At 40.8% G+C, this 22,981-nt stretch overlaps 1 protein-coding gene across 5 annotated transcripts in view; it reads right to left on the reverse strand.

Annotated features, from left to right (window-relative positions):
* The window catches only part of LOC119009830 (SRC kinase signaling inhibitor 1-like), a 105,487-nt gene that overhangs the window by 43,339 nt on the left and 39,167 nt on the right, over positions 1–22,981 (reverse strand). For 4 of the 5 annotated variants that reach the window (XM_037081474.1, XM_037081475.1, XM_037081476.1 and 1 more), the window contains 2 exons: positions 16,828–17,132; positions 2,299–2,325 (listed from right to left, as the gene is read on the reverse strand). In XM_037081474.1, the coding sequence (XP_036937369.1) occupies positions 2,299–2,325; positions 16,828–17,132 (332 nt within the window). Of the gene's footprint in view, positions 1–2,298; positions 2,326–11,959; positions 12,174–16,827; positions 17,133–22,981 lie in introns of those variants that run through there. The other variant, XM_037081478.1, reaches the window with a different exon arrangement.

A 22,981-nucleotide genomic window follows, 5' to 3' on the forward strand; every position in this document is an offset into this window, starting at 1 on the left:
ATTTTGATGGTGGAATTCAATGTGGGCACAAGTTCAGAGGAAACTGAGTGGTGCAAAAATCCTGGAGGCAAACCATGTGTTTGCAACAGCGTGGGCTCAAATTTGGCACTTCCACGCCAACTAATGCCATCTCAAACATTTCCTGTCACTAGGTAATGTAAATGGTGTAATACAGTACAGATTACATTAATGTTACCTGAAGAAATAAAGAGGGCATGGATAATCTTCCACCACCGACACAGTGCACTTTCACAGCTGCCTCCATTACTACACCTGGGACCGTTCAGAAGCTTTCCTTCAGCTAATCAAATAATAACCCAGGTGTAACTGGCCCGAGGGCTGAGCGCAGTCAAACCTGCAAGGGAGGCACTTTAAGTTCAACTCTACACCTACGCTGTGGAGGCTGCTCAGCAAGCACATGCAGAATTTGGGGGCACAAATCAATGATGACGCCACATGAAAAAGTTTTCACAATTCATCCTGAGGGGGAACATGAATGTGTGGAGAAAATTTCAAGGCAATCCTGTCCATAGTTGTCGAGACTTTTCACGCAAAACCACAACTGTCAACCTCATGGTGACAGTCAAGGAAACATCACAAGATCAAGCGAGTCATTTTGATTCATCCTCTGGGAATCATGAATGTCTGTGCAAAAGTTTCTGCCTGTCAATCAGGAAGATTTTGAGAAAGTCACAGAATTAAAAAAAAAAAAAAAAAGACAAGGTAGAGCTGTACACTTCATGGAACATAGTTGATTCTTTGACATAATCACCCTGACATCACCTCTGGGTAGAAAACTGTCAGGTGAGTTGTATTACGGAGAGATGTGAAATCGGCAAACTTGTTTATTTTCTGTTATTTTCAGCTGTAACTGTGACATTTAAACTTAAACATGATGATCCGACCTATGTGACATTTCTATTGTGATTATTTCATAAAGTGTGTTGCTTTCCTATCGTCTCTGATATCTACACAACAGCAACATCAGAAATTTAAGGCTAGTTCAGGGTAAAGTGGTGAAATCAATAACCAGATGTGGAAGTTAATCAACAACAACAACTAAAATGACTAATCAAGTCATTTTTGGGGCTATACTTGTACTTTAGATTATTTCTTCATTATTTTAAGCATATGGGCTCCATCAGGAGGTTTCCTACACTACTCACAGCTTCTCCCTTCCATCTAAAATATATACTATACTGATAGAGCTTAATTGCAGAAGACTCCTATTTCTCATCTGATAAGCACACTGCAATCGATGTTTACTCATTCAGAACCAAAGTAGCCGACTTGACAGACCAACCATGCACCGATTAGGGCCAAAAACCGGCTGGGTTTCGATTCAATATTCAGTGTGTCATCATGTTCATGTCAGGCAATTTCAGTTTGCTAAGGGCGTGATATTCTATTTTACCCTAACCAATCAGTAGTGAGTATATCCCTCTCATCAATGCCATACTGAGTCAAGCTGCAGTGGCGGTTGCTTGGAGCTGTTAACTTGAAATATGTCACACTGCCCATGAGATATTACAATTTATGAGTTTCTGTAAATCAGTGTGCAACAACACGTGCAGTCATGTTGTTTTCAGCCATGTTTGCGGCCATTTTTGTGTTATTTTCCTTTTCTTATTGTCTGGTCCTGGCACATGAAGACTGCATTCCCGTTATAATCCTGCCTACAAAGCTCTGGTTGGCTTAGCGTCTTTTTTACACAACACCAGACCTATTTGGATCACAGGTGTGGGAAACCATCCACTGGGCTAGATAAGCTATAATGGGCTCTGCTGCCCTTTCAGACAGCAAAGTTTGAAAGCAGAAGGACAAATCTAAGCTCTTCCAGCTTCTTCCCGGCTGAACTAGACCACACATTGTTGTTCACACAGCAGCCAGGCAAGAAGTCAGCCTATTTTGTGTGATAATTACAGTAGGCATAGTAGCAGCACCGAGTTATAAGAGACTGCGCTCAGTTGGAGAGAAATGTACCATTCATAGCCAAATGAAAACAGACCACTTTTGAGACCCTGGGAGGGTTTCAATCCCTGCCAACCACCAATCAATCTCCATCTCTCGTCAAGAATTCTGTTCATTGCTGAAACCGAAATGTCACAGCACGCCGTGCAAGAGAGACTTAAAGGAGTTAAACACAAAAGTGTGTGCCAACATGTGACCAACACTAAATGCAACGGAGAGAAGGCAAGCAGGCATGCAAAGACACAATGGAAGTTATCCTATTAGAGACAAATCCACACTGAGGGACAGATTTACGCTGAAACACAAACAAAAAAAATTGGCACTGACCTTGAAGCTCCAGTAGTTTGGTTGTTGCTAGGAGGGGGGAAGAAAAACAAAGAGCAAAGGAGACAGAAAAGGGACAGGGAGGGTAAAAGAGGGGAGAAAGAATCGAGTGTGAGACGTTTTGTCATGAGTTAAGCTGCAAAACACGAAGACTGAGCAAAAGACTGACTGGATAGAACCAGAACTGAGAGAAAGTGCTTTGTCACTCAGTTCTCATGTGAAGATATGTGATACCACAAAGTGTGACAAATGTAGTTTGAGAGGTTTTATGGTACATTATCTTTATGCAGTGAGTGCGGGCTGCCCTAAAACGTCTTCAAGCGACCACAAATTATTGTGACGCTTAAGCAAACAACCCGATAAATGGCTTATTTTTTATACATTAGGCCTGGTGAGAAAATGATGGACTAATTATTGTGATGATAGCTAGATTAACTTACGTTGTCCTTCACTGCCATCATAATAGGACTTTAATTGCTTGTAATTGCCTCTCAGCAATTAATCAAATGTTTACAGTGACTTCACACACACTAATGATGCAGGCCCAGGCAGCTCCTAAATTCTACCCTTCACTCTCCCAAGATGCAGAGTCGGCTGGCGTGGACCCAGGAGCAGGATTAAAGCACTGCACCGACACTGGATTAAGAAGCTGCCATATTCACTTCATCTGGGAGGAAGCCAACACTTGAGTCAACGTCCTTTTGATTCTTTAAGATGCAGCCGTCAAGGGTGCGTGTGAGACATTCAGTTGATGCCCAAGTATTATGTTCACACGCTAATCTACACTTTAGCGACACCCCCTTCCACATACTGATGTAATTCTGTTCTGGGACTGTTTTGCATTGAATGGTTGGGCCCATTTGACTAATTCTAACAATCATCCCGTTATCCCAATAAGTGAGACAACTTCAGACAATGTCAGTCATCTGTTATAGTGCCTACATTAAATGGTTCAGATAATACTATTTTTGTCATGTTCTGGGTTTTGGTTTAGCTATTTCCTGCTTTATTTTGTAGCTATATCCACATGCACATCTTACTTTGACTTTCCACTTCCTGTCTTTGTCTATGTCTCACCTTTCATCTGTATACACCTCTGTTTTCCCCTCACTCTTTGTCAGTTCATCTGTTTTCATTCCCTATGTCAGCCCTGCTGCTTCTCTATTCTTGTTTTGCTCCAAGTCCTCCCTCTTTGTTGCTGCCTGCGGTCCCAGATTTGGATTTGCCCAACGCCTGCTTCTGTTTTTTGCTGTCTGCCAGTCTTCTTTATGAAATTACAGATTCTTTATTAAAGCTGGCTTTTTGTTTCTTTAACTGCCTGCCTTGATGTTTTTGCATTTGGGTCCTCTTTTGCAAAACTTGACAGGATTATTTCAACTCTCAGATTCAAGCCCATCCATTGCCTTAAAATACATATCTTTGAAAACTAGAGGAGCAAAGATTAATCTGTTAATCACATAGTTGTGAGATATTAAATTAACTGCCAACTATTTTGATAATCAAATAAAGTGGCACTATATACACAATATAAAAGGTGATAATACAAAAGTCAGAAATATTCATCTTTTCCATAACCAAGCAAACTGTTCTCTGAGGAAATTAAGGTCTCAGAACACTGAAGATGATGAACATAATGAATGAAAATCATAATGCACATTGAGCGCCATTGGCTTTTGTACACACCCATATATATCTGCATGAAGTCCCATCCTAGCTTCTTGTTTTTACAGGAAATGTGTGAATATGAAGAATCAGTCAGTCAGTGAAGATCTTTCTCTTACCTAAAACTACAAAGTGCACCTTTAATCTGTTTGAGTGACTTTTTTAAAGACAAAAAAGATAAACACTCTCTGATTCCAGCTTTTTGAATGTGATTTTTTTTCCATTTTTTTTCTTTCCACCACTATGACACTAAACTGAATACCTTTGGGTCGTGAAGAAAACAAAACATTTGAGGACATAATCTTGGGCTTTGAGAAACACTGATCAACACTTTTACATTTCATAGTGACTGATCACTATAGATACACTTTAGAACAACAGTATTTATCGAGTTTTTATCGAAGGTTAATCAGGCGAAAGAAAAAGTGCATTTCTAGCGGATGAATCCACATTTGGTGCTTTTAGAGTATTTGTGTCAGCAGAACAGTGTGTGTGGGATGGAGTCAAAATAAACTTCTGCATATGTGTTCATGGTAATGAAGGTATATGTCAGTGTGGCTCACTGATGTGTTTATTATAGTTTTTTGGGAAAACAATGGAGCTCTGTGGCAGAGCGGATGAAGATATATCAGGCTGTTTTATAAACTAAAAAAAGGTTCAGGGGTGTTTTTCCCTGCCGAGTTTGTCTTTCAGTTGAAAGCTGATCAGCCTCCACTGAGATGATGTGGCTTCGCTCATTCAGATTGTGACCTGAATGATTTTGCATGCATTTTTCGCTTCGTTATGTAGTTATCTGCATCACTTATCAATTATCTGCTCATAAGTTCTTGTGTTCAGAATAAACCCATTAGGGGCACCTCCTGACACATCCCCTGATCCCCAAAACTATCAATTAAATTGCTACTAAATGACAGGGGAGAGTAATGCTCATAATCAGTAAATGAATGGAGTTTTTCCTGCTACAGAATACGGTACAGTGACATTTTGAATAAAAGGACAGACCTGACAACATCCCTGTACACAAAGATCCAAAAAGAATACTTGCTGCACAAAGCTCAGACCTCAACCTCCTCCAACATGTTCAGGATGAACTGGAAGCTGAGGCTGTTACAGTAGAGTATCTGATCTTTTTTCAGCACCTTAACTATGCTTCACTTTCAGGTTCACATTTTGGTCACGACCGGTATGCAACACACTCAAGTTTTTGTCATTTTGTCCTGAATGAAAGCTGGTTTGTATAAGGCCTGATACACTTGTACTATTTCCATGGCACTGAAAACTGATCTGAAAACAAGGTCTTTGCTTTCAGGGTCTCTTTTTAAGTCCTCACAGCCACAAGGGAGAAAAAAAAGGTACAAAAAAGACAGAATTAATGTCTGTCCTTGTACAGGAGTGATGCAGTGTGGCTTTTACACGGCTGTTTAACACTACACAATGACTCTGCAATCTGATATTGAGCTCAGATTAGCTGCCTCTACCAGGAGGTTATGTTTTTATTCCAGTGTGTTTGTTGTTTAGCTGTACATCTCAAAAACCTTTGAACTGTTTAATTGTCAACTCAAGATATCTTCTCTGTTTCCTGGACTACTGAACTTACTGAACCTACAGTATTTACATATGCATTGTAGAAAGAGTCTACAGCCTTTGTAGCAGCTGTTGTGTTGCTGTGCATGCTGATGCCAAGCTGGTATAAAGTCATGGTGTTCAGCATCTAAAGGCTCATTTACTGACTGCCCAACATTGAATATGGATAAGAGTGGGACCTTCTGTCCATTCACTTTGTGTTTGTTTCGCCCATATTTCTCCACATTTCTTAAAGACACAGAGCAACAGAGCAGTGTAGCCAATAGTTCAAGCAAGACAGGACCACAAGACAAGAGGAAGACATTTTAAAAATGGAGGAACTTTTTGAGGAGAGGTCATATACAAATCGGGGAAAAGTTTAAAACATCTGTATGATGATGTAACAAACAGCTGGGAGGAGACTAGACAGGAAGGTCTGTGCTGATTGGCCCCCTCTCGTGGTTGTATTAACATTCACGCATATGTGTAGGATCCATGAAGGTATGTGAGTTTTTTTGTTTGACATGAACGTATCCATTTTCATACGTAAAGGGAGCATAAATGAGCCATTAGCCTCACTTGTTAGAATGCTAACATTAGCTAATAAGCACTAAACTCGTGAGGTGGATTGGACTGACAGTATTTTCGTACGCTTTTTAATCATATTATCTTGCAAAGCAGCTGCATTCGAAACATCAAGTTTGATCAGCATTAACCTTGGGAATCCATGTTGCAGGGCTTCAGTATGCTTTGTAATTGAAGACAAATTAATTGAACCAATCAATATCCTTTGAGGAACTGCTGGCAGCTATGGCTGTGGTTTACGACCAGCTAGAGAAGCAACTTGAAAAACAAAAATGGTGGCTCCTTAAGAGGTGAGCATAGCTGCTAAAGCAGGGGTGTCAAACTGATCCAGTAAAGGGCCATGTGGCTGCAGGTTTTCATTCCAACCAAGCAAGAACACACCTGATCCAAATCAGGTGTGTTCTTGCTTGGTTGGCTGATTGGTTGGCTGATCCAAATCAGGCGTGTTCTTGCTTGGTTGGAATGAAAACCTGCAGCCACATGGCCCTTTACTGGATCAGTTTGACACCCCTGTGCTAAAGCATCAGTGAGATGAGAAATTGAGATTATGTCTTTGAAAGTTATTAGTCATAAACATGTAAGTAAAGAGATGTTGAAAACTTTTACAATTAATCCTGAAGGTGGCTTTGATCTCCGTAAGAAGTTTTAGGACAATCTTTCCAATAGTTTGACATATTTCACTTTAGCCCACAGACCGATGTTGCCATACAGAGAGTCAGACTGATACCTGCTTGCATGACATAAACAATCTTCTTAGCAAAAATAACACATTTAGAGAATAGTGGAAATTTGACAGTAATTATATTATCACTGTTTTACTCTACAGTTTGGTTCATTTTATCAAAAAGTTAAAGGTTCAGCGTTAAACTCGTCTTTAGTCCACTGTGGTTCTTGTTTGAGCAGCAAGAGACTGAATCGAAATACAGATTGAGCTGTTTAAGATTCACTATGAAAAGCTGTAAATTATTATTATTGGAGAGCTAATAATAATTTAATCATCTTGTTCAAGAAGTGCAAAGCTAAAATACAAACTAGCTCGGTACAGACCAATGAAAACAATCTGTTGATTCATGTCCTCTGCCTCCAAAGGAAAGACAACAGTCTTAAAAACCATCAAGTAATCACACATGATGGCACTGAATTAGCCTCTGGGTAAGAGAGGGATGTTTGGAACTGGCAGCTCTTGGCATTTGAGCCAAGATGTCGGCGTCTATACTATACCGATACGGATCAGGGGCTTTGGCTGTAGGTGTGAGCAGAACTTGCAGATGTCACTACAGGCGTCTGTTAGAGGTTCAGTCAGGAGTAATTGAATGATGTATAGACCTCATCGCAGCCACTTAGACTTGCAGCTGAGACTCTGATTTGACACGTAATGAAAAATAAAGGATCAATGAAGCACCACCATGTTGCAAACAAGAGGCATCATTCGTTTGTGTTTTGAGAGATGAGTGAAAGGAGTGTGTTAAAGTACCACACTGATTGTTGGGGATGATTACAACTACAGATTACATTCTTGCAAATAAACATCCGAAGCCAACTCATCATGTTTACAGAGAGTAATTCAATGTCATAGAACTAGACAATGATGTCAAAACACTTAATGTCAGTGTGATGTTGTTTTCACTGAGTACTGTCCTTGAAATGTATACCGTACATACACATATGCTAATAAGAATTTCTCCTTCAATATTGGGCTCCAACTGTGATGAGCATTTTAAAAAGTTTCTCGACTCAATAATCATAAAAATACTGCAGAATGATGTCCACAGTGAAACATCATGATGATACTGTTGCTGGTGGGGTGGTACTATAATTTCAGTGGCGCCTCACTGGGGTTAATATAACATAATGGCACTCGCTGGGGGCTTTTAAATCATGATGTTACGATGATAGAGGGCTGGATGAGAGTCAGCTCTGAGCCAAAAAAAAATTCTATGAAACTCAACATGTTGAATGAGCATAACCATTCTTACCACGCACGGCTTAATCACCTTTCAGCCTTTCCAATAATACTCGCAGCAGGTTGTGTTTAATATTTGCTAGTCACCTTTTTTGCTCTCAGCGTGTCTGAAACACAGACGTCTGCAAACCCACCAAAAACTGTCACAACAACCCATTTGCAACAATTTAATGGAAAGTGAGAGAGTGCAGATTTGACACTGCAGCATCACTACAATAATCAAATACTGACTTGCACTTCTCTGTAAACTTTAGATGGTTTGATATTCCGAGCGCAGGTGTTTTGCTGTATATATATTCTGAACTCCATCACATATGCTGTGAGAGCCTTGGAAAAAAAATGAACTCCCTTAATAATTAAACTAAGGTGTAGGTAGAACTTAATTCATGTTTGAGCAGCTGTTCTGGGAGCCGCCTGGGTTCCAAATATTTTCTCTGCTCTCGCCTGAAATCTCAGAAGAAACTTTTGAATTCAACTCATTTTATTCTTGAATACAGAGTAAAATAAGCCAGATGGAAAAGGCAGCGTTTGGGAAGGAAAGACCAACAGGCCTGTGGGCCAGTTTGACCCAGATTTCAAATTTCTGTGTGGTTTGTAGGTCTGTCCAGACCCAGTGACCAAAACAGAACAACCTGATCTGACGCCACCCAGCCTGAGTCAGGTTTTGTTTCACTACAACTAAACAAAAGAGTGAGGCTTCTTTTCTCACATTTGATCAAACATTTTGATTCACAGTCTGCATCCCAAACATTCTTTTGGGCTTACTGTCCTTCAGTTCCTCTTTTGCAGACAGATTAGTGGAGTTGACACAGAGAACATCATTGGCAAGTTATATTCGGCAAAATATTTAACTTCAATTTAGTTCATCTATTTGATGAGGACTCAGTCATTTAAGTCTTGAAAGTTGTCTGGGATCACATTTTTTTCCTTTAATTTGTGACTAAAACTTACAACAAGTCCACAAAGATAAACTGTAAGAAGTAAGAATCAGAAGAGAAGGATCATTTCCCTTAGCACTCAGTAAAGATTGGTCTTCATAACCCCCCAAAATCATACAAATCAATTAATTATTTCTCTTTGTAACCCTTACTTGAAAAAATTAACACTTTATACCATTTCCTTACTGTCCTAAAATTCAAGTATTCATTAGAACAGCATGTTACATTACCAATAACATGAAGCCATATTTTGTGTTTCCTTTTTGTCTTGACTGAGATGATCCAGGAAATACTGCCTACTTTTACAAGGGAAAGTTTACAGAGCGTATTTAAAGTAAATAGATAATAATACAAATATCGTCAGTATCTTTGTTGATAAAGCTGATGAGGAATTCCTCCATTTTGCTGCCTTTTCTCTACCTCACCGTCTTCTTTACAAATGAAATTCATGATGAAACTTTTATGGTTTATACAAATATGCAGATGACTTGACCTTTAGTGGCCTTTTGTATAATGGTGATGTGACTGAAGAGGTGGCATATTATAAACTGACTGAGACTTACTGCCAGGAAGTGCACTAGAGCCAACCTCTAGTAAAGCAGAAGAAGTGACTACATGCTCTAAACAGGACGTTGAAACCATCGTCATAATGAAAAGGTCTGCCAGTGGGATCTTTACTTTTTGTCTCTGTTAAGGTTTTAAAGAAAAGTCTTCATTCTACCTGCTTAAACAACTTAATACATTCGGTGTGAGTCAGCAAATTCTCCAAGTAATTTAAACATTTCCCAAACAGCTCAATGTCTGTTTCCTCTGGAGAGTTTTCTCTGTCCTGACAAGTCTACAAGCTTTTAATTTTACTTTAAAAGTGCCTTAAGAGGGTAAAATTCTTGCGCAAAGGTCTTGTCAGCTGTTAGAGAGGAGCAGTAGAAAGCCTCCTGACAACTCTGGTACCCATCTACAGAGCATCAGTGATACTGTCAAAGTGAGACGTCTGCACAGAGCCCAAGGGAAGACGACACTCACCCCAGCCACAGTCTGCTCACCTTTCTGCAGCCTGGCAAGGGACACTGAAGTAACCTCTGCCGCACCACCAGACTACAGAACAGCTTCATTCTAACAGGACTGAAACTCACATCCTTTTTAAGGGTCAACTCATATGGTTTAAAGTAACACAGGAGACCAGTAATTCAGATTATTCAGTGTTGATCGGCTATTACTTGAGACGTCAGATAGTGTTGAGAATGGATGCTGCACCAGAGCCAGTACTGGATTTTTCTATTTCATTGGCAATCACACAAAAAACACAGATACAGATAATCATTAAAATGCCGATTATCAGCCCTGATAATTTGCCAGACTGATGACCTGTCTATGCCTCATTTCACTGTACAACCCTGTGTTATAGAATGAAATATAAATGCACTTTGAGCCTTGTCGTGTGTGCATGGTACAGTTACCTGAACAGTAAACGCAGGAAGAAGGTATTGAGGGCTATCAAAACGACCATTAAGCTCAAATCTTACTTTGAAGACAGTTTATAAGACTTCAAAAGTCATTTAAACCACAGAGAAGTCAGCTTGCTTAATTCTTAAAGACTTCACTTCCACTGTATTTCATTACTAGGAGTATTAATTCTGTCAGTGCTGCTGTTATTTTATCTGCACAGAATGTTTTACCGTTTTAAATTGCCAGATGGGCCCCTCACTGGACATGAAATTAGAATATATTTTAAAAAACTATTCTGTCACTAGAACAGATTCGGTGTATTTGCAGAATCACATCCAAGCTTCTCATGACTCTGCTGCACAAGTTTCAGTGTTGTGATGAACTCTTCACCTTGGCAGATTGATCATCAATAAACGCCCACTTACATTCACTTTCTGCCTCATCCTTGCAAAGAATAGTAACACTCTCAACAGTAACAGGATCATTGCTCATACAGAGCTGATGATCTCCGTAACCTCCAGCTGACTTATCGTTCTCAACTCTGACGCACTTCCATGAGGTGGCTTCATAATTACAAACTGACAAATAGGTGTTAATATTATCTCCTCTCTCACAGGTGCCCCTCAAAATCATTGTGACAGAAACAAACAGCTGATAATTGTGAAGCCAAGCACCCATTGTGAGATAATCCCCAATATATCTTAACCTCCACACGAAGCCGTGCACTGTGTAATCACCCCCTCGCTTGGTTTATTCACCTTAAATTGGACCGGCAAGCCACTCCGCAAAATAATTTAATGCACCAACAAGCGGACATTTTTTGGAACATAAAACCTGTCTCATCTAACACAAACAGGCCCCCTATGCACCGTGACTCTGTGATTACTGCCTGCAATATTTCTCAATCACTTGAGCTGAAATCCCACGGCACTCATATGCACAGAGACGGACAGAGCTTAGAGAGACAGAAGAGAAAGAGAGGGATGAGCAGAGAGACATGCGAGCCTGACCTGCATGCCAAGTAGCCATTTTTGTACCCACCCTCTTTCTTTTTTTTTTTTTTTCCTTCCTCCCCTCACTCACAGTCCGCCTGGCTTCCTCTCCAGCCCAAACACACACACCAACACATGTGCACTCGCTCGTACACGAACACACATTCTTCTCTTCTTCTTCTCCTTCTGCATTCACATACATACATGAACACACATTGCTGCAGCAGCACAGAACAGACACACCTGGTCAACACCTGCCTGCTTGGGAGCCAAAGGACCCTCCCCTAAATACACACACACACACACACGCACACACAGGAGAGGATGAGTGTGTGCTCATCAAGCCTACCTGTCTTCACACACAAACACACACACGCCTCCACATACAATAAGACACACACACATTCCGGCACTTCACATCACTCCCTCATCCACGCAGCAGCACAAGCGTCACACAGCCATGGCAGCACCACAGTCTCAGCTGAGGATGTAAGGACGGGGTTAGAGAGAGTTACCGTTGCTACTTAATGAGCACGTCGGCCGCCTGGTGCATCCTCGCGCTCCACACGCCTCCCTCTTCCTCCTCCCCCCTCTCCATTTTCTTTTTTTTTTTTTTATTCACTGCAGCTCTGTGTCTTTCCCGCGCCCTGAGGATCCGCCAGAGTCCCCCTCGCTGGTACCCGTAGTAGCGCCTAAGAGGCAGTTAGCATCTCATCCTGCCCCTCCTCCTCCTCCTTCTGTCCTGTCCTCCACTCTCTCTCTCTCTCTCTCCCTCCCTCTGACAGTCTCTCTCGCTCCTCGTCCCTGCTGACATAAAAAAATCCCTCCCTCCTTCCTTCACTGTCTCCTCTTGTCGCTCGTTCTCTCTCCTGCTCAGTACAGCCTGTGCCTCCTTCCAAAGCCCAGGCAGTGCCAACCATATGATATCACTCAGTTGCCTTATATGGGAAACGGTGGGTTGCCATGACGACAGCAGACTCCACCTGTTTCTCTGTCTCTACCTCCACTCTTTCTCTCTCTCTTTCTCTCTCTGTGTCCGTCCACCTTTTTCATCAGGAGATAGATAGTGTGGTTTTGGGTAAATAGACGTGACGGAGCAGAGAGTGGGTGGAGAGGAAGGCGGAGCTGGAAGGGGAGATGAGAGCAGAGCAGACTGAGATGTGATGGACAGAAGCTGACGGAGGCTTGCAGAGAGGAAGAACAGAACAGAGAGAGGGCACTTAAAGGAACAGGCCTTATTTCATTTATCAAAGAGAAAGATGAGATGTCAGACTTCTATGTCCTGTCTGTGTGTTCAGTAAGGGACTGGTTAGCCTAGCTTAGCATAAAAGCCTCGGGGCAACCAACCTGGCCCTAACTTAGGAACGAAACCTCTACAGCTACTCATTGACATGTTTTGTGTTATTTCAAACACTGATTCTCAGTTAAACAAACAATACCAAAACCATTGTACTTAAACAGAGGGATGCAGCTGCATACAGTTAAGCACGAATATCAAGTCAAATCTACTGGTAGCCATACAGCTGATAAATGAGCCAGTGATTGTTATGCATGATAATTGACCACAGTGCTCTCCCTGACCTGGTGTTGTTCTCCATTTGGGCTGACCAGGTTCAGTTCTGGTTTAGTCCTCCAGCTAAGCAAAGATGCCATCTTTCTGTGCCTGAGCCAGAAAAATATCTGCAGAACATCTGCCTCAAAAACAAGACAAATAATGATGAGACTAATGCAGCTGCACGTGCCATTTTAAACTGTCAACAGACAACCTTAGTCCAGGGCTTGTGTCCATGTAGCATTTTTTCAGAGTGCCAGCATCTTTGTTCAAATGTCCTCCCCCTTTTTCTTGGTGCTCCGCCTTTTTTGTGTGGCCACTCCGAGTGATTCGAGTTGAAAATCTCTCAACTTTTCAGAAAAGCAGTGGTGAAGTCACTGTCAGTCTTTTTCCTCCTCCTGGCCCAGGTGATAATATACATAGACTGTACTTGGGTAGGCTGCCCAGGTGTGTTAACAGCCACTGAAGACCACAGACTGGGGAGGCTGAGTCTCAGGAGGTAGAGTGGGTCGTAAAATAATTAAACGACTGCAAGTTTAAGTATTCTTGAGCAAGACACTGAATCCCAATTTGTACCTGATGAGCAGGTCGGCACCCTGCACACCATTCTGACTTCTCTTGTTTCATGTAGGTCTCTGTCTCTAGTACAATGTTGATCATTAACAACAACAAGCTTTCTCCACACATGGCTCACTGGCTGTTGTGAAAACGAAATTCGAAAAGTCGAACTGAGGTTTTTGGGAAACGTTATAAAAAACACTGCTGAGGAAGAACGTGAACAGAGCAGATAGAGAGTGAGAGAAACAGAAAGACGAGGGGCGAGGCGAGCCGGTGTGCATGCACAAGATCAGAGCTTTAAAGAGAACTAAGGGGAAAAGCAAGGTGAGCAGATTCAGTCAGAGTAAACAAATTATTTTAGTCGACAGAAGGAGGAGAATTAAGTACAAAATGGTGAAATAATAAGTATCCTACTAGAAATAAGGTAGTGTGTTCTTTTAAAATATTTTCCACAGACATATATATATATTAAAGCTTTGGACAGTCTCCCCTGCTTTCCACTAGCTTAAGTCTTTATGCTAAGCTAGGCTAAACACATCCCGACTCCAGCTCCCTAATTAACACAGAGACATTGAAATCTTCTCAGTCTGAGGAAGACAGCAAATACATTTCTCCAAATGTTGAATCTCCTTCAAGCTCCGTGGAGACACGCTGCAGCAGTCTGTTCTGTGACCATCTGTCACAGGTATCAAGTCAGAGCAGGTGGTGATTGATGGCAGAATGAAAGCGAGCACAGTGACAAGAGAGGCAAGAGATACGATGGACTTTAATACTTCACATTCTGACATTTTCCCACTGTCTCACTTAAATCCCTTTCTCCATATTCAATTCTGCCTCTTTCAGATGATAACCACTTAAAAAGTGGCCATTACTGACCCAGCAAGTCGGTCATAAAAATGCCTCCACTGTGTGTCTGAAGCCCCAGAGGCATCTCGCCACATAATGCGCTTGTGTGGGTTTCAGAGTCCACCGACGAGCTGTTATTATCTCCCAGGAAGGAAATGTTCACATGTGGAAACTGAAAGCACTCAGAGAGCTTAAACCTCCCCCGGGCTGCACTCTCCTCTCGATATGTTATTTGGAAAGAAATCTGAATCTGCATTCAAATATAAACGCTGATGGATAAAATGATAATTCTGTGTGAAATGAAGTCTTTTTAAAAGAAAAAAAAAATGGGCATACTCACTTGGAATAAAAACTAGTTCCATAACTTTACTTGAAATTAGTAAATAAATTATAAATAAATTATTAATATAATCTGCTGACAATGGTTTTGTTCCTGTTTTAATGTACAGGTTTGAATAATATTTCACCTTTCTGTATATTTCTGTCTATCTTATGCAAATTAAATCAAAGGAACATTTCAAGATTACATCACATCACGCACCATTAACATTTCACTGCTGCTTCTCACCTAACATAGTACATTTTAGTATTTTTTAAATAATTAATTTGTCTCTTCTGATCCATGTGTTCCTTGTGCAATATTGATATCAATGTGATACAGTAAAGCAACAGACAGGGCATCGATTTATAACTTTGCCAACAATAGGCAACATTACACACCAAGACAAAGGGACCCTAACCACACACTTTATTTTTTTTGGTCCTTCTCATAAAGTTGGGCAGCAACTAACAATTCTTTTCATCATTTTATTATCAATTAATCCGCCAATTATTGATCTACTACTCATCTTTTTAAATGTTTACATTTAAACATCTTTAAATTTCTTCTTTTGTTCAACCAATAGTCCAAAACCCAGGGACTCTTCATTTACTCTCAGCAATGACAAAGCAGCAAATCCTCAAATGTAAGAAGCTGGAACCAGCAAATGTTAGAAACGATGACATCAGTAATCAAAAGATTACAGACTAATTCTCTCTTCTTTGATAAGTGGAGTGAAAGCATGACGTAGTGTTTTATCTACAGGACAAGAATCATTTTCATCCATTATGTTTGTGTACTGTTCGTTTTAAACAAATTGAAACAAATATTTTTAGACACTGGAAGAGGAATGTTGAGACACATACTAAGAATCAGTTTCCTTCTCTCTTTTTCACATCTTCTCACTTACAATGTGCCGACTTTTCGACTTCAGACAAGTATGTGAACTTCTGACTTTCTAACTTGGTAACTTCTTTTTGAATTTCTGGCATTTCTGACACGCACCAATATGCAGGGATGGGAATTGAAATCCAGTTATATTTGAGATATGGTTCCAAATCTGTCTGATTCATCGGAACCGAGTTTCTCAGAGCTTATCAATCAAACTCAAGCTCAAGCGTCTACACAGCTGGAAACAGGAATCAGTCAAAGAGGAAGAACTGATCTAAAACGCGGCTTCATTTCATGGTGAAAGATGACAGCAGCGCTAGATGTAATGCCTGTAACATGATCATTTCAAGTCCTGCTGGAAACATCCACAATATGCTAAAACATCTGTCTACACAATAGAGGCTTGAATTCTACTACTGTAATTCACACTCTACACACAAGTGCCACTGCTCTGTTACAGTAACATTACTGCACACAGGCAGGCTTAACAGTTGTATTTTGGACTAAGAAAAACTGAATGTCAAGGAATTCTGTTCAGATATTCTCTTATTTCATCCGTTTTTGGATCATGGCAAATTGACCGATGCTTCAGTTAGCTCTCATGAAAACCTCTGCAAGCCTAATTTTTCCACACAGAAAATTGGTCAGGAATCAGACAGATGATAATGGCATTGATATCAGTTAAATCGTATACTTTCCTATCCCTGCCAATAAGTTTCTATGTCAGTCATGGAACAGCCCAACATTCTGCTTTAGCATCTGTATTTCTAATGATGAGAATATAAACAGCTTATAAGAAGGTTTACCCTGTTTCCTGTAGGATCACAAGTTTAATACCATTTGAAGTTAAGAATGAGTAAAACCTTCTTCATTTGTGGTCTTTTGTGGATATTTTTCAGTATATTTCTGTTGTTATTCTCAAAGGACTGTGTGTTCTGTATTTCCCAACTCTCTGTAAAGGAAACTGCTTTGTGCCGACAGTAATGACACCACATTATCACACATGTTTGAGGTTTGGTGCATGACAGTCCTCCATTTTTATGGAAACTGAGGACTGTTGCTTATGATCTGCAGTTTGAACAGGGATTTTAATGACATGACCACCACTGGTGCTGCTTTAATAAAACTCATGTTACCATGACAAACAGTAAAGGAATCTCTATTGATTTGTTGTTGGTGTCAGATTATTAGTTGTGAGATGTGTTCTGTGAAGATACCTGTCGTCCGGCAGGAGCCGAGCCCTGCGACAGGCTGCCTGGGCTGTTGGAGTACTTGTTTTTCTGGAGATCCATGAGGGCGTCTCGCTGGCGCTCGATGTCCGCCTTATGGATGCTGTTCAGGGCCTCCAGGCTCTTGGCGGCCACCGAGTTGTGCCGGCGGTCCAGCGAGGATGATGTGAAGCCCCCATTGGTGTTGTCGGGGAACCGCCGGGCCCCGCGGCCGCCGCCAGCCAGGGTGTGGTAATCCCGCGGGAACTCAGCATCACCGGCAGAGATCATGGGACCCTTTCTCTTCTCTCGACCTGCAGCAGAGTGGAGTCGTAGAGACGGGGGATGAGAGAGAGTGAAGTAAATCCATGATTTGATTTGACTTTTGATGTCAACGTCATGATTTGATCCAATTTTGGATTTAAACATATTTCAGCCCTGACGCGATGCTATTACTAAGATTTTCATGCCCTGAAAACTGTCATTTACATTTTTTATGAGGTGCACAACGCCTGGAGGCACAGATGTGCTTTGACATACAGAGTGATGTAGATTTCAGAGTTTAAGATTGGCACCTGACTGCATTATTAATATGTCAGAATGTCAGAGGTGACTCTTCGTACACACTGTCAATGTGGCAGAGAGCCTTACGAGGTTTACTTGCTAAACGGAAAATTATGCCCACATTTGGCACTTTGCAGACTCTGTTTCTGACTCTGACATGCTCTTACTACTACACTGATGGCAGTTGTAGAAACTGTGTACTGGAGAAAATGAGACACATTTTGTTTCTTTGATTTAGGGAGCAAATATTCCGCTGTAACCACATGCAACACTTTCTGCTCAGAGCAGTCAATGTTGTTATCATCCGTACTGAATTTGATTTCAAAATCGAAGGCTCATATCGATCAAAATTGTGACACACCTACTTGGCAGCACCATCAGCTGCTCCGTAAGCACAGTTGTTGTGGCCTAGCAAAGTACAGATGTAATCATCCGGATTTTGAATTGTAAAAATCAAACGCGTTTGATGCCCCGATGAGTCTGTGAGCAGTTCAGGAGGCTTAAAACTGAATCTGTAAACACCTCAACATTACCAGATAATCAGTGTCGTACAGTGTGTTTTGAACAGGCAGTGCACTAGTAAATCTAATAAAGGGCAACAAACTGTTGATTGTGATGAGTGACTCATATCCGTAGATTTAATGTCTATGCAAGTTCGAAGTCACAGCTTAGTGAAGTAAACAGAAGCTGCCTGACAGGTGGAAAATCCATCTAATAACAGTCGGCCATAATGTGAAGCACACATAAAGTTTATAGTCAACAAGCAAAAGCATGGGCACCCAATCATGTTGTAGAGCTTTAAACTGCTTATTACACTGTGAGTGAGTGAGAAGTTGGTTGGTGCCAATATCACAGCACACTGTGTAAACACACAGTAGTTAATAGTTTGGACCTTGAGGCCTGTCAAGTGAGCAGCAGTGAGAGTGTTAATGTGAGGACGAACAGCAGGAACATCCAGGCACTGATTGTGTCCGGGAGCTGCCTGCACAGTACATTAATGTCTGGAAGGAACACTGTTTTCTGTGTTTGTCTCTCCCTAAACATGAACACACAGACCTACTGTTCTATACGCAAACATGCACACACACACACACACACACACACGGGTGAGGAACAACACAAAAAACACTAACACACCTCTAGCAATATAGAGCCCTTGAGAAAACAGCTGCAGCATCTGTCTATTCCAACAACTGTGACTGTCCTGGGAACCCCGAGGCAACAGAAAACAACGTCTCCTGCTATTATCAGACCGCACCACGGTCTCACATCTGTGTCAGAATCAGTCAAGGAGAAGTGACATAAATGGAAATGATGGCTTCTTGTTTGGGGACAGATTTACTGCCCTCTTGTGACCAGTGAAAAACAAAGCACTGCTGACCAGGTGAAGGTGACCACTTACAGGTAAACATGAGTCGACATATTTAGCTTTGTTTCATTTTACTACCCTCTATAAATAACATAAAACAGTTGCAACTACGTCAAAGATAGCATAGTGTAGATACAGAAAGATTATAATAAAACTATTTTGTTTCACTACATTTTTAGTGGCATATGCAAATAAACAATGTTAAATTTATTTTCATTTTGCCTGCATCCACAGCCCCCCACTTTTCGCAGATAAAAATCCCCCAAAACATGTCATCTGATGCATTCTAGGGCTGTTGTCTGATCCAACGATTGTTATTCCTCATTTCGTAGCATGCATCCATGAACACAAACAATATAGTCAGAGAGGCGTCTCACTAAACTCTAGAATCAAACTGTCAAAGCAAGGCAGTGCTGATAAACTATAAACCAAGATTCTGTTATTGCACTGACTATTTCTTGGATACGTTTTCAGAGAAATATTTTAACATACTGTTTATCGACAGAGAAAGACCACAGAGCAGAGGCTGCCGCCATATTGTTTCTGTACAGTGCAAATAGAGGCTGAAAAGACTCTGATCAAACTAGGGCCAGAAGTCCTGAAAACATCCAAAAGCCTGTGCCCAAAAAATTTCCCAAAAATTAAACTAAACCCATTTAGAATTGAGATTAGTCACAGTCTGATAAAACATTAAATATTGACCTTTGTGAAACACTTTTGCTTGCTTGGCTGCTTTTAGCTATGCTCATTACAACAAAGAAAACAGTCCAAAACCCAAATACTCTTCATCTAATTTAAGAAGCTGGAACCAGCAAAAGAATGACATTTTTGATTGAAAAATTACAGCAACTATTAATCCAATTCAAGTCAAGTAATAATCATCAACTTATTTGATAATGGAAAAATTATTGCAGAGACAACTGGAAATAAAGAGACAATCCTGGAAAATGAACAAACTGGACAAAGTTACTCTCTGTAACCAGAGCTGAAATGATGTGTTATAATACACAGATACATTTGATATAAACTGTATATAATCACACAGAGGTTGTGTTCAATATTCTTCCTTGTTCCTGTTTCTGTAGTTGTTTCTTTAAGATACTTTACATGGCCAGTAGAGTCTCAGCATAGAGTCTCTGTACTTTATTGATCTGTGCTCTTATTTGCCTGCTGGGCAACAAAGGTGCTCCGAAGCTTCTTTAACTTCATTAGCTTGCAGTTAAGAAACTGTGATGCAGCTTGAAATTCAGCTACTGACTACAGCAACTGATCCCCCATTAAGGTCCAAGTTAGAGCTACATTTACTCTAAATGCATCAAAGCCAGCACAACAACACACTGGGTGAACAGTATATATTACTGCTACCAGTATAATAATTGTGTTGTGACAAACTCACAGTTTGTGTTTACAGAAAGGCGATGTTTCTTTATCTATTTACTGAGAGTAAGAGCGTAGGTTTGGTTTCAGATGTGAGCGGGAAATTGACATCAGGGATTCTTTTTTCTTTTAAAGTCAGTAGAGCATATATACCAAAAAGTACACTCTTAGTCAAAAGTTTTGTGAGCAGGGTGTCTATAGGTGTCAGACGCTTGAATTTAAGGCTTTAAAGAAAGTTTCAAGATTATTTTAACTGTACAATTTGTAAAATATGGCCAGAAACTAAAGGGAGGCATATCAGTGACTGATACTTGCTACTCTTTGCTAGCTATCCTTAGTCTTAGCCAGCTACTGTTAGCTCATTAGCTCAGTTAGCCATGGAGCTAGGGACCTTATTAACTGATCTGAGTTTGCCTCAACTGCGACCATGATGAGGGATCATCTCGGCCTCAGGCTGGAAATGAACACAGCCTCTGAGAGCAACAGATTTCAACACGGGGGGTACAGTACAGAGGTGATTTACAGAAGCTCTGATCAGGAATATGACTCCAGGGTTGGTCAGACACAGCAGGCAGGGACAGGAGAGGCATGAAGCAACAGTGAAGGGACAGAGAGTCGGAGATCAGCAGCACCAAGTGAAACCAGCGTGCAAAGGTGAAACATTTTTAAAAGTAATACATTTGAATGCAAGATAATAAAATACGGATTTACTGCATTTTACGACATTTTAATGGCCTGCAGATACTCTGATTAATCTGTGTTTCTTGTCATTTCAAAAGCACAGAGGCATGATGAACAGTAATTTCCTCAGATGTTACTCCTCCAGGGATTCAGCCTAACAACAGCAATATTTGTAGCTGTTAAGCGTCTGGAGGAAACATTTGAGTTGGTCCCAGATGTAAATCCTCCAATAGGAGCGCAGAGGCATGCCGGTGTGTCTCCATGGCAGGAAGGGAAAAAAAAAAAAAAAGAGCGTTATAAAACAGAGGGGAACTGTGAGAGACGGAGGGAACATCTAGACAAGAGCCTGTCACTTTAATTTATGTGAAGCCTTGAGCAAACCCCTCTATGTTGGGAGGACGGGGGAGGAGGGGGAGTACATATGTGGGACAAAGAGATTCTATATTTTACCATGAGAAGCACTGCTGGTCATCAGCCGCAGGAATTTATTTCACAGGGTTGTAAAGACGAGTGTGTTACAGTGATGATGCAGGAACATCTGTCCTACATTTGTACCTGATTCATCCACAGCCTCATCGTTTCATCTAAACGTGTTATTTATATTCATAGAAAAACATGCAATCGCAACTGGCAGCTGCCCAAAACTAACCGGTGCTCACTCACTGCCTGACGACAGCTCGCTGCAGTGTCACTGGGGTTTCATCAATTACTACTGTTATTTCTTGCACAGACTTTTGGGGTTCTGGTAACATATCTTTTGATTTGTCTTCATTAATACATTTGTAACATTAGCCTGCTTTCTATGTAATAATAGAGTTGTTGTGTTGCCAAGCAGATGTGGCTTTTCCATACACGGGCTTGACAGGAGATCCATTTTATCATTACAACAGGGCTACCTGCTTAAAGTTGGCTTGTGTGGAGTAGTGGCTAAAGAACCAGCTGTAAATTCTCCCTCTCTGCAGTGTTATCTAGGAACAGGCTTAGCTCAAGTCAATGCGACAAAACTAGAAGTGAAAATGCAGATCAGTGCTGCATGGTTTGACTCGCCGTGTCCGAACCTGCCAATGGAAAGCCCCCGATAGTGTTGTAGGTGGGACACCTGAGTGAGACCAGAGTGTTGATTACAAACAGAGTGGATGCTGCAACTCATTTTTAAAAGTATTTTTTCAACCACAGTCCCATCAAAAAAAGAAAACTCTGATTTTGCTAATTGGAAAAATGCCGAGCACCCACTCAGAAAATAGGTCTATCCCTTATTATGCTTAAGCAACCAGTCTATCATTCTGATTGTTATTGGACAATTTGTAATCAAGTATGTTTAACAGTACGCTCAATTGATCAGACTAATAGTTAAGCTACCTGAGAAGTTAATCAGCAGTAATTCACTGACAAAGTCCCAAATCAACATCTGTTAGTCTGTATTTTACCTCCAATTACAACAAAATTACACACTTCTTTTAAGGAACCTTTCTAGGAAATGATCTGGTGTGTGTTATCTGTCTCAGGTGTTTCTTTCTCTCGACTCCTTTTGCTGATTGTATTTCGGCTGCAGCTCAAGAATAAAGATGTTTGTTTCTTATTTAGACTTTAATGGTTTATTACAGCACGAAATATTTCTTCCTTTATTTGATCACGGATTTAAATGTTGGATTTTCGCTCTCATGCTCACATTTACAAACAATAGCGACGTAATGACATTTTCCATTTCAGCGTTAGTTTAACTTTAATATTCATTTCAGTTCCGTTTATTTCATTACGTTATGTTCTGGCCTGTAATGTCAACTCTGATATATTTTGTGGATTCAACTAGAGGCACATATTGTCCACATAGAGCCCAGTCTTAAATCATGAAATTACTCAGCCATGTGTTAAAAACAGCTACAGCTCTGTGGTCTATTTTTTCTTAACTCTACCATGTCATTACTGCTCCTGGTGGTAGTTAATGGGCTGCCACCTCCTCCCAGCTTGCTCCTGGCACCACCTCTGTTATTATGGCTCTGCAGCTAACTGCTAACAGCGCTACCAGTCCGGCTGATGAATTCTCCTCTAATTGTCTTACTTTACTCACACTGTTGAATCTTTAACTGCAATGTCGTAGCCTTCAGGGAGATGTCATACTTCAGCTTCACTCACATTCTCTTAGGCACTTAATGCATTAACACTGCTCTGCAA

This window comes from Acanthopagrus latus, chromosome 20 (genome assembly GCF_904848185.1).
Source record: "Acanthopagrus latus isolate v.2019 chromosome 20, fAcaLat1.1, whole genome shotgun sequence".
Taxonomy (NCBI): domain Eukaryota; kingdom Metazoa; phylum Chordata; class Actinopteri; order Spariformes; family Sparidae; genus Acanthopagrus; species Acanthopagrus latus.